Source organism: Rhizophagus irregularis, chromosome 20 (assembly GCF_026210795.1).
Source record: "Rhizophagus irregularis chromosome 20, complete sequence".
In the NCBI taxonomy this organism is placed as follows: domain Eukaryota; kingdom Fungi; phylum Glomeromycota; class Glomeromycetes; order Glomerales; family Glomeraceae; genus Rhizophagus; species Rhizophagus irregularis.
Window position 1 is genome coordinate 1,476,385 of NC_089448.1, and position 15,214 is coordinate 1,491,598.

At 30.0% G+C, this 15,214-nt stretch overlaps 3 protein-coding genes across 3 annotated transcripts; 1 reads left to right on the top strand and 2 right to left on the bottom strand.

Moving 5' to 3' along the window:
* Nucleotides 1–156: 156 nt before the first annotated feature.
* On the bottom strand, nucleotides 157–1,630 carry OCT59_012945 (uncharacterized protein; the record flags this gene model as incomplete). Its single annotated transcript, XM_066140488.1, has 6 exons — nucleotides 157–371; nucleotides 454–555; nucleotides 635–682; nucleotides 760–966; nucleotides 1,150–1,431; nucleotides 1,546–1,630. The coding sequence occupies 6 exons, from the start codon at nucleotides 1,628–1,630 to the stop codon at nucleotides 157–159; spliced, it is 939 nt and encodes a 312-aa protein (XP_066001370.1).
* Nucleotides 1,631–2,447: 817 nt separating this feature from the next.
* Nucleotides 2,448–6,190, top strand: OCT59_012946 (uncharacterized protein; the record flags this gene model as incomplete). The annotated part of the gene is made up of 9 exons (XM_066140489.1): nucleotides 2,448–2,786; nucleotides 2,931–3,060; nucleotides 3,138–3,224; nucleotides 3,622–4,007; nucleotides 4,299–5,033; nucleotides 5,240–5,357; nucleotides 5,538–5,588; nucleotides 5,649–5,831; nucleotides 6,078–6,190. The coding sequence occupies 9 exons, from the start codon at nucleotides 2,448–2,450 to the stop codon at nucleotides 6,188–6,190; spliced, it is 2,142 nt and encodes a 713-aa protein (XP_066001371.1).
* Nucleotides 6,191–7,128: 938 nt separating this feature from the next.
* OCT59_012947 (uncharacterized protein) lies at nucleotides 7,129–12,082 on the bottom strand (the record flags this gene model as incomplete). Its single annotated transcript, XM_066140490.1, has 4 exons — nucleotides 7,129–7,322; nucleotides 7,779–8,028; nucleotides 8,102–8,117; nucleotides 8,430–12,082. The coding sequence occupies 4 exons, from the start codon at nucleotides 12,080–12,082 to the stop codon at nucleotides 7,129–7,131; spliced, it is 4,113 nt and encodes a 1,370-aa protein (XP_066001372.1).
* Nucleotides 12,083–15,214: the final 3,132 nt, after the last annotated feature.

The following is a 15,214-nucleotide window of genomic DNA, read 5'->3' on the forward strand; positions in this document are numbered from 1 at the left end:
GCTACAAAAATCTGTCAGAACCCTTTTGGAGTGACAAATGACCTCTTCAGCATCACTGCTATAGAGGTCATAATTAAAGATTTTTGTGACGAGTCTTTCAATTACTTCATCCGGTGGTACCCTACATCGGAGAAAAAGACACTTGATTTCCTCATGTCAAAGTCGAGCAAGGTCCTTTTCATCATTCGGTGTAATAGCAGCAGGTTTCATCATAAGAGGGGAGGTGGGCATATTGACAAGAGGTGAATCCAGCGATGCATTTGAAGCATTATACATCTGATTCGCCATAAATAATATATCTTGCCTTTCCGTTATTAACCATTGGCAGACTTCAAGTATATTTTCCATTCCATTTAAAGCCTTAGGCATATCTAAAATACATTGCATTAATTGTTAAATATCTATTATATAATATTCGTAATAATAATATTAAAGAAATTAAAAAACAATTACATTTTTTTACATTTTTCACACCACGCGACATTGAGACTTCAGTTTTTCTGTCTTCACCGTCCTCGGCCTCATCTGAGCTTTCAGAATGGTCATAGATATTATCTAATTTACATGATAATAGATGATACATAAGTCATTCTGGCACACATAGCATGGTATCCGTAAAACCAACAACAACTACCTTCCCCGTCTTCACTTTCTGATAATTGAAGTAGACTAGTGATTCTGCCTTCAACTCGTTGACGTTTATTTTTGGCAGAATTTGTAGATAAATTTCTTTTTTAAACGTAACTTTAGCTGGTTTACTTGTAGATGCTCCTGTTGTTTCCAATTCATAGTTGTCTTCATTAGACTCATCAAGAATTGCGCTGTAATCCAATGTAAAATAGTCATTTCGGCCAAATTGTGACCTCTCCGGCAGTTCTGAAGTGCTAAAATCATCAGGTGGATCATCATAGATTGGATCATCGTCATGAACAGTAATAACATTAGGACTTGACTTGCCGCTATGACCTAATTACAATATGTATAAAATTAATTTTAAAGCTTTAAAAAATTTGTAATTGCGACTTCTTGTTCTTGAATCGGAGTATCAGGTTCAACTGGTTACCTTTAAAATAAATGTCAAATGCCGATCAGTGAATTTTCAAAGAAAGATTAATTGATAAATATTGATAAAAAGTCCAAAAATATTACCTGTTTTATCTTTAATCGTAGTACTTACATCAGATTCAACTGGCTTATTTGTTTTGCCATGGCCACGATCACGATCACGACCACAACCACCTCCTCCAGATGCGATAGGCGCATGTTCAGGTTCAACAGGTTTGATAGGTTTTGTGACAGCCTTTACTTTACTACGACCACGACCACCTCTTCCAGATGCGTTAGGCACATGTTCAATAGGTTCAATAGGTTCAATAGGTTCTGTGACAGCCTTTGCTCTACCCCGACCACGACCACCTCTTCCACGACCTTCTAATAGAAAATAAAAAATTGCAACATATTAATTGCAAATTTATTGGTGACTTTTTTTTGTAATTTTTTATTTTTTTGCCGGATGGTTTCTTTAATTATTTGGTTATAACTTACTTGCAGCTTGTGTTTCATTTGACACGTTAGTTTTAGCAGGTTTTGAAGCTTTAGCGGGTTTTGGAGATTTTCTTGCTTTTGTCATTTTAAAATATTTGTAATAATAAAGTAAACACGAAAATTTCAAAGTAAAAAGTAGGAAAGAAATCCTTTTACTTTAATAGACAGATTTTTGTGATAAGCTTTTATTAACTTTCATTAAATTCAATAAATGGATTTTATACAATTTTTAAACTTTCTATATACTTCAACACATAGATTTCGATATAACTGAACATGAACATTATTTTTCAAGAAAATCTAACGTAACACATAGATTTCGATATAACTGAACATGAACATTATTTTTCAAGAAAATCTAACGCAAGAATAGTTTTCTGATTTTTCATATATCAGTTACACTGATTATTAAGGCTTTGCTGCTTCGCCCTTATTGTTGGGCTAAAGAACTCTTAATATGTAATACTCGCTTATTGTTAACCAAATAATATGTAACACTCGCTTATTGTTAACCAAATATAGTTAACAATGCTATTTTCTAAATTAATTATGACGAACAATTGATAAAATCTATATATAGCGAAACTTGTATATTTTTTTTTCTTTAATTTTCTTTCTTTAAACTTTGTATAATTTGAAACCTTTTACAATAAATGAAATTCCTTTTAACTTCTTTAACTTTGTATTTAAACTTATATATATATAAAGTTTATTAAAGTTCGTTATATACAAACAATAAATAATAAACTTTTGCATCTTTACCATTCTTTGTAAACTTGAAATGCATAAAAGTCGTCTTTCATTAACTAAACCATTTTCTTTACGCAAAAGTACAAATTTTTCTGGACGTAATATCCTTCAAAGGCATAAGCAGTTTCATTTGTATAAGTAATATTATACAGATGGGCCCAATAGTCCGAACTTTTTCTTATAATGATTCTATAATTGTTTCTAAAGCATTAAATGCGGATAATAAAGAAAATGGTGAAAACAAATTGCAAGATGAAATGGATGTTGAAAGTGATAACGACGACAACAATGGTGAAGATGACAACGGCAACGGCGAAAAAGAAAATAACGAAGATGATGATGATGACAACAACGAAGAAGATGATGATGATATCTATGGCGAAGAAAACGTTTATTATGATGATGATGTTGACAATGTGGATGAGAACGAAATGGAAGAAGATTACAATTTGGGAGTGGATGATAGTATTATTGATGATACTAGCAGTAATGTAATATTTAAATTTATTCATTTGCTTGCTTTAATGAACGAACCTCTCATTCTAGATACTGCCATATTTTTAATAATTGAAAAAGTGTTCACTTTTCACGTGATTTAACTAATAAACATATTTTCCGTTAATTTTGTAATAAAGCATAAAGATACAATAGTTGATTCATCATTAGATAATGACTATATGTCAAAAATAAACGGAAGCTTTGCACCTTACTTCGAAAATGCGACTTCCATATTGTTATTTTGTTGGATACAGAAACATAATATATGTAAGTACAATTTAGCTATAACGATATAACGAACACAATTAACGATCTACTTTAAAATAAATGATCTACATCGATAGCAACAAACGCCTATAACGACTTGGTAGAAATATTGCAACATCAAAAATTTGAAGTGAAAGATATTGCGAAAAATATAAGAAGGTTCCGTCAATGGAGAAACTGATTGCCCTTAATGCCAATAAGGACATGCTCTATTAAAATAAATCCAAAAAAGACACCATCTATATCTAAAGAAACAAAACCTTGTTTTTATCTTTCAATTCGTGATATTATTCAGAATATATTAAATAATCCGTCACTATACAACTCAATGTACTTTGGACCGGGAATAGAAGCTGAAGAAAAAAAGGAATTTTGGCATGGGGATCTTTGGGCAGAATCACCATTATTTGGCCAAGACAAAATAACTATCAATGAAGGTACTTTGGTTTAATGCTATTGTCACGAAAATCGTTTGTTATGTCACAATTCACAAACAAATGATGAAAATGGATCAAAAATGATCGTCAAAGTCTCAATTCATTTTTATTGTTTTGTACTTAGAAATTTATCGTCCAAGTGAATTCGCTATATACAAAGAAAATGGTAATCAAAGATTTGGACAGATAAGATCAATAGTATCTGTTAATGATGAACTTCAGATAAAAATACAACAGATATATACTTATGACGAATTACCGAACAATTTTCATTGTCATTCTCGAATGAACACAAGAGAATCACAATTGTGGTTGGTAGACCAATATTTGGAAGAGAGCAGTATTATCGCAAGTACTAATGAGATAGTTAGAAAGATTGATATTACAATTGTTCGTGATTCAACAATTATAACTGATGGCCTTTTTATTAAGACAATTTTATACAAAAACAATGGTCATTGGAAATTACGAGATGCAACGCTAGATTATATGCATCCATGCGAATATTCTGTCCTAAATCCTCCACCACCACAATATAATAACCTCTGAGTGTTAAAGATATTTATTGATATTTATTATGACGACTTTGGTACATATCGAAATGTTTACCATTCTCTGGGAGGAGTTTATATTCAAGTAGGAAACATGCCATATGACATGAGGCAACAACTTCGTAATCATTTTGTCTTGGGCTTTGTGCCTTTTGGCAGTTATTTCGAAGAATTTATTCAACCTTTTATTAGAGATATTAAATGATTGGAAAAGGGCGTATTAATGAATGTCCAAGGAATAAATTGTTAGGTCATCGCTGGTCTTGGATGTGTAACCGCGGACCTACCCCAAGGCAATGACCTAACTGGTGTAAAAAGACATGGTGCAATAAAGGGATGTAGAACATGTCTAACTGCCAAAGAAAATGCAACAGACATTACACTAGATATCGCTAATATTTCTCGCTACCATCACATTACCAATACCCAATTCGAAGATATATTTACAGCTCTGACCCAAAAGGAACGAAGTGATCTTGCGAAAGAATATGGTTTACATACCATTTTGCCAATACTCGATCAGCTTCAACGAGAACATCACCTGCAGTCGCCGCAGGATATTTACCATCTAATAGCTGGTAAGACGTCAAAATTACTTAAATTGATGATTTCTATATTATCTCCAGAAGGCGAACGAAGATTTATTAGAGAATGGAAATCGTTCAAATATCCTCGTCAATGGTTGAAGTTGCCGAATCCCATAAGTCACCTAGAAAGCTTCATGATGTCTGACCATCTTCGATTGGGTATGGTAATGCCATTTATATTGAATAGATTCTTGGTCAGTAATTGTTTAAAGCCACAAGAGATGGAGAAACTACAAGTGCGAACAAACTTGAATCGCAATCAAGTTATCAATGCAATCGTTAAATGCTGGGCAATTGTAGCAAAATGCTCTCGCCTTGCATTTAAGAATTCATTAACAAATAACGACTATATAGTTCTTGAAAAGTATTTGAAAATGGAACAAAAAGCATTGATAGAGGTAAATTTTATTTATGTTTGTATGAATTATTTATTATATTGACCATCTTTCAAACAAGCTCAGAATGGATCGGCAGCTCGAAGTAGATACTCCGGAAGTTAATTCTATATTCGAAAACTAATAATAATGCCAGTTCTCTGAACCTGAAAATTTTTTTTTCTATAAGGTCAATTTAGATTTTGCTAACTATATTATCTTGAATGCAGTTATTCGATGATTTCGTTGGTCTTCCTAACCTTCACGCTAACTGTCATTTATTGCGACATGCAAGAACTTTTGGAACTCTCACGAATACTGAAGTCGGAACAAAGGAGATGGTCCATCGTATCTTTAAAAATATGGTTCCTCATACCAATCGCAAGAACATTGAATTTGACTTATTAAAACGTTATACGACTCTGCAATCCATTCGGTATCTTGCAGATGGTGGAATTGATCCTCGAAACTTATGATCCAGCATTGAATTTATGAATATATCTCAAGATTTTAATCATTTATTCAAAGATTGGTTTATTATGAAAAATTCAGAGATGGATGACGAAGAACTATTAGAAGGTAATAAATATATTTATTATAAATAGTTAAAAATGACTATGTGCTAACATTTTTAAATAGTCTGTTCACAGTCTAGTCAATTCCGAAATATAATGCTAAGAAAGCCAATATCAGGTCGCAACACGAATATTGTCATTGATACAACGTTTCAAATTGATTTGTCTCTTGTATACGAAAGTTTTGGATATCATACATCAATGATCAACAAAACTTTTAGTTTTTATAAATACGCATCTTATATCAGTGGCGAAGCCCAACACCATTTGAATATAGACGATGTGGTGACCATTCAAGTGGCCAATTATGGTGAAAGTTACGCAGTCATCAAAGGAATTTTTAAACACAAAAGCAACGATGGTTATTTCTATCCATTTATTTACGTCAATTGGTTTGAAGATGCCAATAAGAATCACGACAAATTGGATTGTCCAATCTTTGTTCTTCGTCGTGATGATTTTTATCGCAATATTTTTCCATTAACGGTTATAGATAAAGTTCGAAAGGTGCATTTTGTACATGATTGTAATGCAAGATGCAAGGATAGTCATGATTCGGAAAATAAGCATTATTTAAAAAATGACTTCTTTTTCGAAGCTATTTAAATATACAGTATGTAAGTTTTTCTTTATTTGTTTCTATCATTTCTTACTTGTATTAACTTTATTTCCAAAAGGCAAGTGCTGAAAAAGAACGTTAAAGATGAAAAACTTTATCTGGTTACATGAACGAATTAATCCATTAAACACGTATTGTTAATTTAATTCTTAAATATTTTCAATCAAACTTTATCTGTTTAGTTGTTATCATACATGAAGCTGCGTAAATCTCAAGTTGTACTCCATGGAATCATATAGAATTGTATGTAATAAGGCTTTCTTTTTTTTTATTAAAGGTTTACTTTACTTTCAAGGAACTTAATTAACGTTTTCATACTCATTTTTTAGGTACTAGACCGGACTTGGATAAGACTTTATTTTGCGAACTTGGACCGGATTACATTAAATAGAATAGAATATTACTTTATGTTTATTGTAGAGAATATATGAATATACTATAGAGTTACTGCGCATTTGCTACAAATTTATTATATAACTGCTTTAAATAATCTACATGTTTACTTTATAAATGCTTTAAATAATCTACATGTTTACTTTACAACCACTTTAAATCATTTATGTGTTTACTTTATAACTGCTTTAAATAATCTATATGTTTACTTTAAATCATTTATATGGATACTTTAAATAATCTATATGTTTATTATATGGCTACTTCGAATAATCTATACTATTACTATACTAAATACATTTCTACGCGTTGAAAATAACTTAAAGTAGCCATACGCCTACTATGATAAATGGCGGATATATAGCTACTACATAGCCACGATTTCACAGGTTTCAGCAAAGAATATAACTATATAAGACACGACAGGCACATTGATCAATGCAATAATATCAAGTGAAATTTACTTTGATGATACTAATAATAATGAGTAATAATTGATAATAATCTAACAAATAAAGAATATTTAATAGAATTAATAATCCTCAATCATACAATCAAAACCCTGAGACTCTTCTTGAACTAAAATTTCAGTAAGTTTGTGACTTGAATAATATGCTTGTGAATGATACTGGATAATAGAAGTATTTGTTTGTTTTTGCACCAAAAATTCGTTTGCTTCTACAAATTCTTTCATTTCATTTTTTAATTGATTATCAATATTAGGTACTAAAAATTTATAATTTTCATTCTTGTTTATTTCATAATATTTATTAATACATCTAATCCATTTAGATATAATGTTTTCAAGCATTTTTATGGTCGGTCTATTGGAAGGATTTAAATCCCAACATTTTGTCATTAAATCTATATAACATTTTGGGGTATTTTTCATGATTTTAGGACGTTTTCCTTCATAAACACTTAAGATAAAATGATGATCATGTGCTTCATGGTTAAATGGAGGAACGCCTGATGTAAATTCCCACATTATCATCGAAAAGCTATAAATATCACTTGCTGGAGTATAGGGTTTTTTTCTTAATATTTCAGGCGCCATGTAAGGTAAAACTCCATAAATTTCATTAACTTTATTATCAGAATCTTGTAAATCACTTATAGGTTTGCATAATCCTAAATCAATAATAAATAGCTCATTATAATTATCTGATATTAAAATATTACCATCATGTAAATCACCATGAATTAAATTTGATTCATGGATTACTTTAAGTCCTAATATTATTTTTTTCAATAATTGTAACTTTTCTTGCCACTTGAAATTAATTATATCAGATAAACATTTTCTCAAACTTCCTTTTTTCGCATAACTCATTATTATTATATAATTTAAATTATTTGGATCTTGGGTAATTCCAAAAAATTGAATAAATTTCGAAAATGACTTTTTCTGACAATTATGATGATATTTCCACTATGTAAATAACAAAAAATTATTAAACTTTTGAAATAAAATTTGCTATTAAATATATATATATATACTATACCTCATCTAGAAATTCACTATTTAAATTTGGTGATTTATTAAGTGTTTTAAGAATAACCTCATAACATGTTTGTCTATTCCATTGTTGTTTGTCAAAATTCCAACTAAAAATAGGCCCATCTGACCAGATAGCTTTATGAATTTTGCTAAATCCTCCTTTAGCATAATAATCAATACTTGATAAATTATTGTAAGGTATCCACTCCAAAATTTCATAACTATTTTTAGCATTCGTTTGTGCTTCTTGAATAAATTTATCAATAAATTTATTTTTACTAGTCCACTTTGAAAAATTTTGTTGAAATCGCCTAGTATTACATTGTTGGCACCATTGATAATCAGTGTTTGGTAGCCTGCATTCATTACAAAATTCAACTTTATTTTTAGAATTTGTTTTGTAACTTTGATGCCAATAAAAGGCCCTTTCTAAATTCCTTTCTGTTCCTTCTCCATTTCTATAACATGCAGCTAAATTAAATATTGCATTAATATGACCTTTTTCTGCTGCTTTTACAAACCAATGAAAGGCTTTTTCTAAATTCTTTTTTGTTCCTACTCCATTTCTATAACATACAGCTAAACCATACATTGCATCAATATAATCTTTTTCTGCAGCTTTTACAAACCAATAAAAGGCTTTTTCTAAATTCTTTTTTGTTCCTACTCCATTCCTATAATGTACAGCTAAATCATACATTGCATAAATGTGATCTTTTTCTGCTGCTCTTTGACACCAATGAAAAGCTTTTCCTAAATTCTTTTCTGTTCCTTCTCCATTTCTATAACATATGCCTAAGTTATGCATTGCAACAATATAATCTTTTTCTGCTGCTTTTTGACACCAATGAAAGGCTTTTTCTAAATTCTTTTCTGTTCCTTCTCCATTTTTATAATATACAACTAAACCATATATTGCATCAATATAATCTTTTTCTGCTGCTTTTTGACACCAATGAAAGGCTTTTTCTAAATTCTTTTCCGTTCCTTCTCCATTATAGTAGCGATTGGATAAATTACACATTGCATAAATATGATCTTTTTCTGCTGCTTTTTGATACCAATGAAAGGCTTTTTCTAAATTCTTTTCTGTTCCTTCCCCATTATAATAGTGATTAGCTAAGTTAAACATTGCATAAATATGATCTTTTTCTGCTGCTTTTTGATACCAGTAAAAGGCTTTATCTAAATTCTTTTCTGTTCCTTCCCCATTTGTATAAAATATGCCTAAGTAATACATTGCAATAATATAATCCTTTTCTGCTGCTTTTTGATACCAATAAAAGGCTTTTTCTAAATTCTTTTTTGTTCCTTCCCCATTTCTATAATATACAGCTAAACCATACATTGCAATAATATAATCTTTTTCTGCTGCTTTTCGACACCAATGAAAGGCTTTTTCTAAATTCTTTTCTGTTCCTTCTCCATTATAATAGTGATTGGCTAAACCATACATTGCAATAATATAATCTTTTTCTGCTGCTTTTCGACACCAATGAAAGGCTTTTTCTAAATTCTTTTCTGTTCCTTCTCCATTATAATAGTGATTGGCTAAACTATACATTGCAATAATATAATCTTTTTCCGCTGCTTTTTGACACCAATGAAAGCCCTTTTCAAAATTTTTTTCTGTTCCTTCTCCATTATAATAGTGATTGGCTAAACTATACATTGCAATAATATAATCTTTTTCTGCTGCTTTTTGACACCAATAAAAGGCTTTTTCTAAATTCTTTTCTATTCCTTCTCCATTATAATAATGATTGGCTAAATAACACATTGCATTAATATGATCTTTTTCTGCTGCTTTTTGATACCAATAAAAAGCTTTTTCTAAATTCTTTTCTGTTCCTTCTCCATTATAATAGTGATTGGCTAAATAACACATTGCATTAATATGATTTTTTTCTGCTGCTTTTTGGTACCAATGAAAGGCTTTTTCTAAATTCTTTTTTGTTCCTTCCCCATTTCTATAAAATATGCCTAAGTAATACATTGCAATAATATAATCTTTTTCTGCTGCTTTTTGACACCAATGAAAAGCTTTTTCTAAATTCTTTTCTGTTCCTTCTCCATTTCTATAATATACAGCTAAACCATACATTGCAATAATATAATCATTTTCTGCTGCTTTTTGACACCAATGAAAGGCTTTTTCTAAATTCTTTTCTGTTCCTTCTCCATTATAATAGTGATTGGCTAAACTATACATTGCAATAATATAATCTTTTTCTGCTGCTTTTTGACACCAATGAAAGGCTTTTTCTAAATTCTTTCTTGTTCCTACTCCATTTCTATAATGTGCAGCTAAATCATACATTGCATCAACATGATTTTTTTCTGCTGCTCTTTGACACCAATGAAAGGCTTTTTTTAAGTTCTTTTCTGTTCCTTCTCCATCTCTATAATATACAGCTAAAACATACATTGCATCAACATGATCTTTTTCTGCTGCTCTTTGACACCAATGAAAGGCTTTTTTTAAATTCTTTTCTGTTCCTTCTCCATTTCTATAATATACAGCTAAACCATACATTGCAATAATATAATCTTTTTCTGCTGTTTTTCGGCACCAATGAAAGGCTTTTTCTAAATTCTTTTCTGTCCCTACTCCATTTCTATAATGTGCAGCTAAATCGTACATTGCATCAACATGATTTTTTTCTGCTGCTCTTTGACACCAATAAAAGGCTTTTTTTAAATTCTTTTCAGTTCCTTCTCCATCTCTATAATATACAGCTAAAACATACATTGCAATAATATAATCTTTTTCTGCTGCTTTTTGGCACCAAAGAAAGGCTTTTTCTAAATTCTTTTCTGTTCCTTCTCCATTTCTATAATATACAGCTAAATCATACATTGCAATAATATAATCTTTTTCTGCTGTTTTTTGACACCAATGAAAAGCTTTTTCTAAATTCTTTTCTGTTCCTTCTCCATTATAATAGTGATTGGCTAAACTATACATTGCATTAATATAATCTTTTTCTGCTGCTTTTCGACACCAATGAAAGGCCTTCTCTAAATTCTTTACTGTTCCTTCTCCATTATAATATTGATTAGCTAAATTAAACATTGCAATAATATGATCTTTTTTTGCTACTTTTTGATACCAATAAAAAGCTTTTTCTAAATTCTTTTCTGTTCCTACTCCATTTCTATAATGTACAGCTAAGTCATACATTGCATCAACATGATCTTTTTCTGCTGCTCTTTGACACCAATGAAAGGCTTCTTCTAAGTTTTTTTCTGTTCCTTCTCCATTATAATAATGATTTGCTAAACTATACATTGCAATAATATAATCTTTTTCTGCTGCTTTTTGACACCAATGAAAGCCCTTTTCAAAATTCTTTTCTGTTCCTTCTCCATTATAATATTGATTAGCTAAATTAAACATTGCAATAATATGGTCTTTTCCTGCTACTTTTTGATACCAATGAAAAGCTTTTTCTAAATTCTTTTTTGTTCCCACTCCATTTCTATAATGTACAGCTAAATCATACATTGCATCAACATGATCTTTTTCTGCTGCTTTTTGACACCAATTAAAGGCTTTTTCTAAATTCCTTTCTGTTCCTTCTCCATTTCTATAATATACAGCTAAACCATACATTGCAATAATATAATCTTTTTTTGCTGCTTTTTGACACCAATTAAAGGCCTTTTCAAAATTCTTTTCTGTTCCTTTTCCATTATAATAGTGATTGGCTAAGCTATACATTGCATCAATATGATCTTTTTCTGCTGCTTTTTGAAACCAATGAAAGGCTTTTTCTGAATTCTTTTCTGTTCCTACTCCATCTCTATAATGTACAGCCAAATTAAACATTGCTTCTTTATCGCCATTTTCTGCTAAAGAATTAATACATTTTTTACACCATAATTCTTCAGTAAAAGGTATATCACAATACGAACAATTTTTGGTGTCTATTGTAATAGTACCTTCATCCAAGATATTTAATTTATTAAATTCAGTTTCCATTCGCTATTTAGAAATTTGTTTTACTGGAAAAAAAAAATTTTTATTTTTTTCTAGACAAATTCTTTTAATAAAATTTTTTTTCTTATTAACAGTATCATGAATGAAGCTGCTAAAAAAGAAATATTTTATTAACCAAAAATAGAAATTACACAAAAAAAAAAATTTTTCGGTCCGTATTTTTTCCGATGCACTAGATGCACTGATCTGCATTGAGAAATTCCAACATGGGTCGTCTAAAGTGGAGTAGTTTTGGCCGGAATTACGGCATTAAGAAATTACACCTGTGATAAATAAGAGGTATAACAAATAGTTTTTTACTAACAAAAAAAATTCCAAGTCCCAGAATACCTACTAAAAATGGAAAGTGGGTGCAATCTTTACTATAATCATGTGATTCTGTCCGCTGTAAACGCCCATGTTCAAAAAAAAAAAATAAAAGTAACAAAATTAAACTTGCTTATTTTCTCACATTAAGATTATAAGAAGCATTTTATCAGCATTTTTCTCCAAAAAAAATAAGTAGACAAATAGTTCTCTTCTACTAGCAAATAAAATAGGATTATGGGCATGTTCAACATTATAATTTGATAATTTAAACAACCATGATGCAGATAAATGCGTCAGAAAAAATATAGTTAGAAAATTAATAATCCCCTATAAAAAAAGTTAATCCGTGTTTATATTCCATCTTTTTTCCGTAAAAGGTTTATATTTCCGAAATTAATAACTTTATATTACGCAATTTATCTAATAATTTACATTTTCCGTGAATGGATCCGTGAAAGGCTCATTGTTACAGAGTTTTTACAAAAATAATGGGTAAAATTTTTTTATAGGGTCTAATTTTAGTTAATATGAAGGTATATTCTATTTTAAAATTTTATTTTTTTGATAATAATTTTTTTCATTTATTGTCCGGAACGCCACTTTCCATGTATGGTTGATTATATTACAAGTTCATAGATAAAATCACACATTAAAAAAAAGATTTAAAAATTTTTTATTAAATAAAAAGAAGAAATTATAAATGTTGTGCGTCAAGTGTCGATTTGCGTCAGATGCAGCTGACGTGCGTCAGATGTAAATTGATACTTGACGCGCGTCACTTGAATCACACAATAAAGTTCTCCTATAGTAAAAAAATTTTTTTTACTAATAAAATTATTTTTTATTACGTAAGTAAATTTGTTTGTTACAATAAATTACACATACTATTGTGAAATTTTATGGCTATTTAATCTATGTTTAATTAAATATTGTAAATTTACTTGAAAAAACTTGTAATTTATTAATATTTTGAATGAAGTGTTTTCCATGAAACTGAGTCTAATCAATTTAATATTACAGGGTTACATATTTTTTAACAAGATTAATAAACTTATTTAATAAAGAAATTTAGTTTAAGTTTGAAAATTTTAATTTAATTATAACTTAATTTTGCATATTTTATATCACAAGTTACGCGCGTCAGGTATCAATCTACGTCTGACGCACGTCGGCTGCATCTGACGCAAATCGACACTTGACGCACAACATAAACATGCAAAAACTCTTAACAGTATCAATGTACATAATGGTAATAATAAAAGAGTCATAGTAGGATTTCTTCATTTATAATTCATCTATAATATATCTTTCATAAATTCTAATATTTTTAATAGGAAATTGCTAACCGTCGCCTGAACGATTGTCGCCTGGGTGATTGTCGCCTGGGACCTCGATCACGTGACAGATTTAATATTTTTGATTGGCCAGATTGGCCACATGATCGCGTCATGTTTATTTGTTTATCGAATCTCGTTTTTCAGTTTTTTCGGTCGGTCAGTTTTTTTCAGTCTCAAGGTATTTTTCTTTTCTTTTATTTTTATTTCTAACTTACATTCTGCTTACACTTTGTTTCTTACTACTCTATTTCATTATTTTTAGGTCCTTTAGTCCTTCCGGTTCTGCAATTAAGGTTCAGTTGTTTTTCACTTTACGTTTTGTTTCTTTATTTTTTTATTATTTTTATTTTGTTATTTCGGTTTTCAATAATTTTATTTCATTTTTTTTAGATATTTTAGTTCTTTCGGTTCTACAATTAATAAAGGTATGTTTTTTTATTTTTTTTATTTTTTTTATTTCGTTTCTATCTTATATTTCGTTCCTTACTAACTACAATTACTTGGTACCCAACCTCCTATCATGATCATTTTTTTATTTTTTGTATTACTTCTCATTATTCTATCCTTTCGTCTCCCATTATTTTCTATTACAACTTTTCATTTTCTATTATCTCTTTTTCTCTTCTGTTTACTTCCCATCATTTCCTTTTGCCTCTCATCACTCCTTTTCGTTTTCCATCAACTCCCCTTCATCTTCCCATCACTTCTTTTCGTCTCCCCTCGCTCATTTTCGTCTTCCATCACTTCTTTTCGTCCCTCATCACTCCTTATCGTCTCCCATCACTCCTCTTCATCTTCCCATCGCTCATTTTCGTCTCCAATCACTCCTCTTCGTCTCCCATCACTTCTTTTCGTCTCCCATCACCCCTTTTTACCTTTAATCACACTTCTTCGTCTCCCATCACTTCCTTTTGTCTCTCATCACTCGTTATCGTCTCCATTACTTCTTTTCATCTTCCATCACTCCTCTTCATCTTCCCATCACTTCTTTTCGTCTTCCATCACTCCTTTTTACCTCCCATCACTCCTTTTAATCTCTCATCATGTCCTATTCCTCCTTTTTGTTTCCTATCACTTCTCATTACTCTTTTTCATCTTCTATTACTTTCCATTACTCCATTGTTGTTTCATTTTTTTTTATTAGCATCTTTCTCCTTGATCATTGTAATTTACTTATCTTTTTTATTTATTGTTTTGTTTTTTTTATTTGTATTACTTCATTAAAAATAAATACGGTAATTTTTTTCTTTAAAATCGTAAATGTGTGACTTAAATTTTAATATTTGTAAATAAAAATAAAATTTATTTTGAATAAATGTGTTTGCAAAAAATTTTTTAAAAAAACATCTTCGCAATAAAATTTTAAGTTTAACCGATCAAAAGTTAAAAAATCAGCCATCAGCCGATTTACTATATATTGTACATCATGTGACATATTTGAAAAAAAAAACCCAGGCCAAGGCGACGG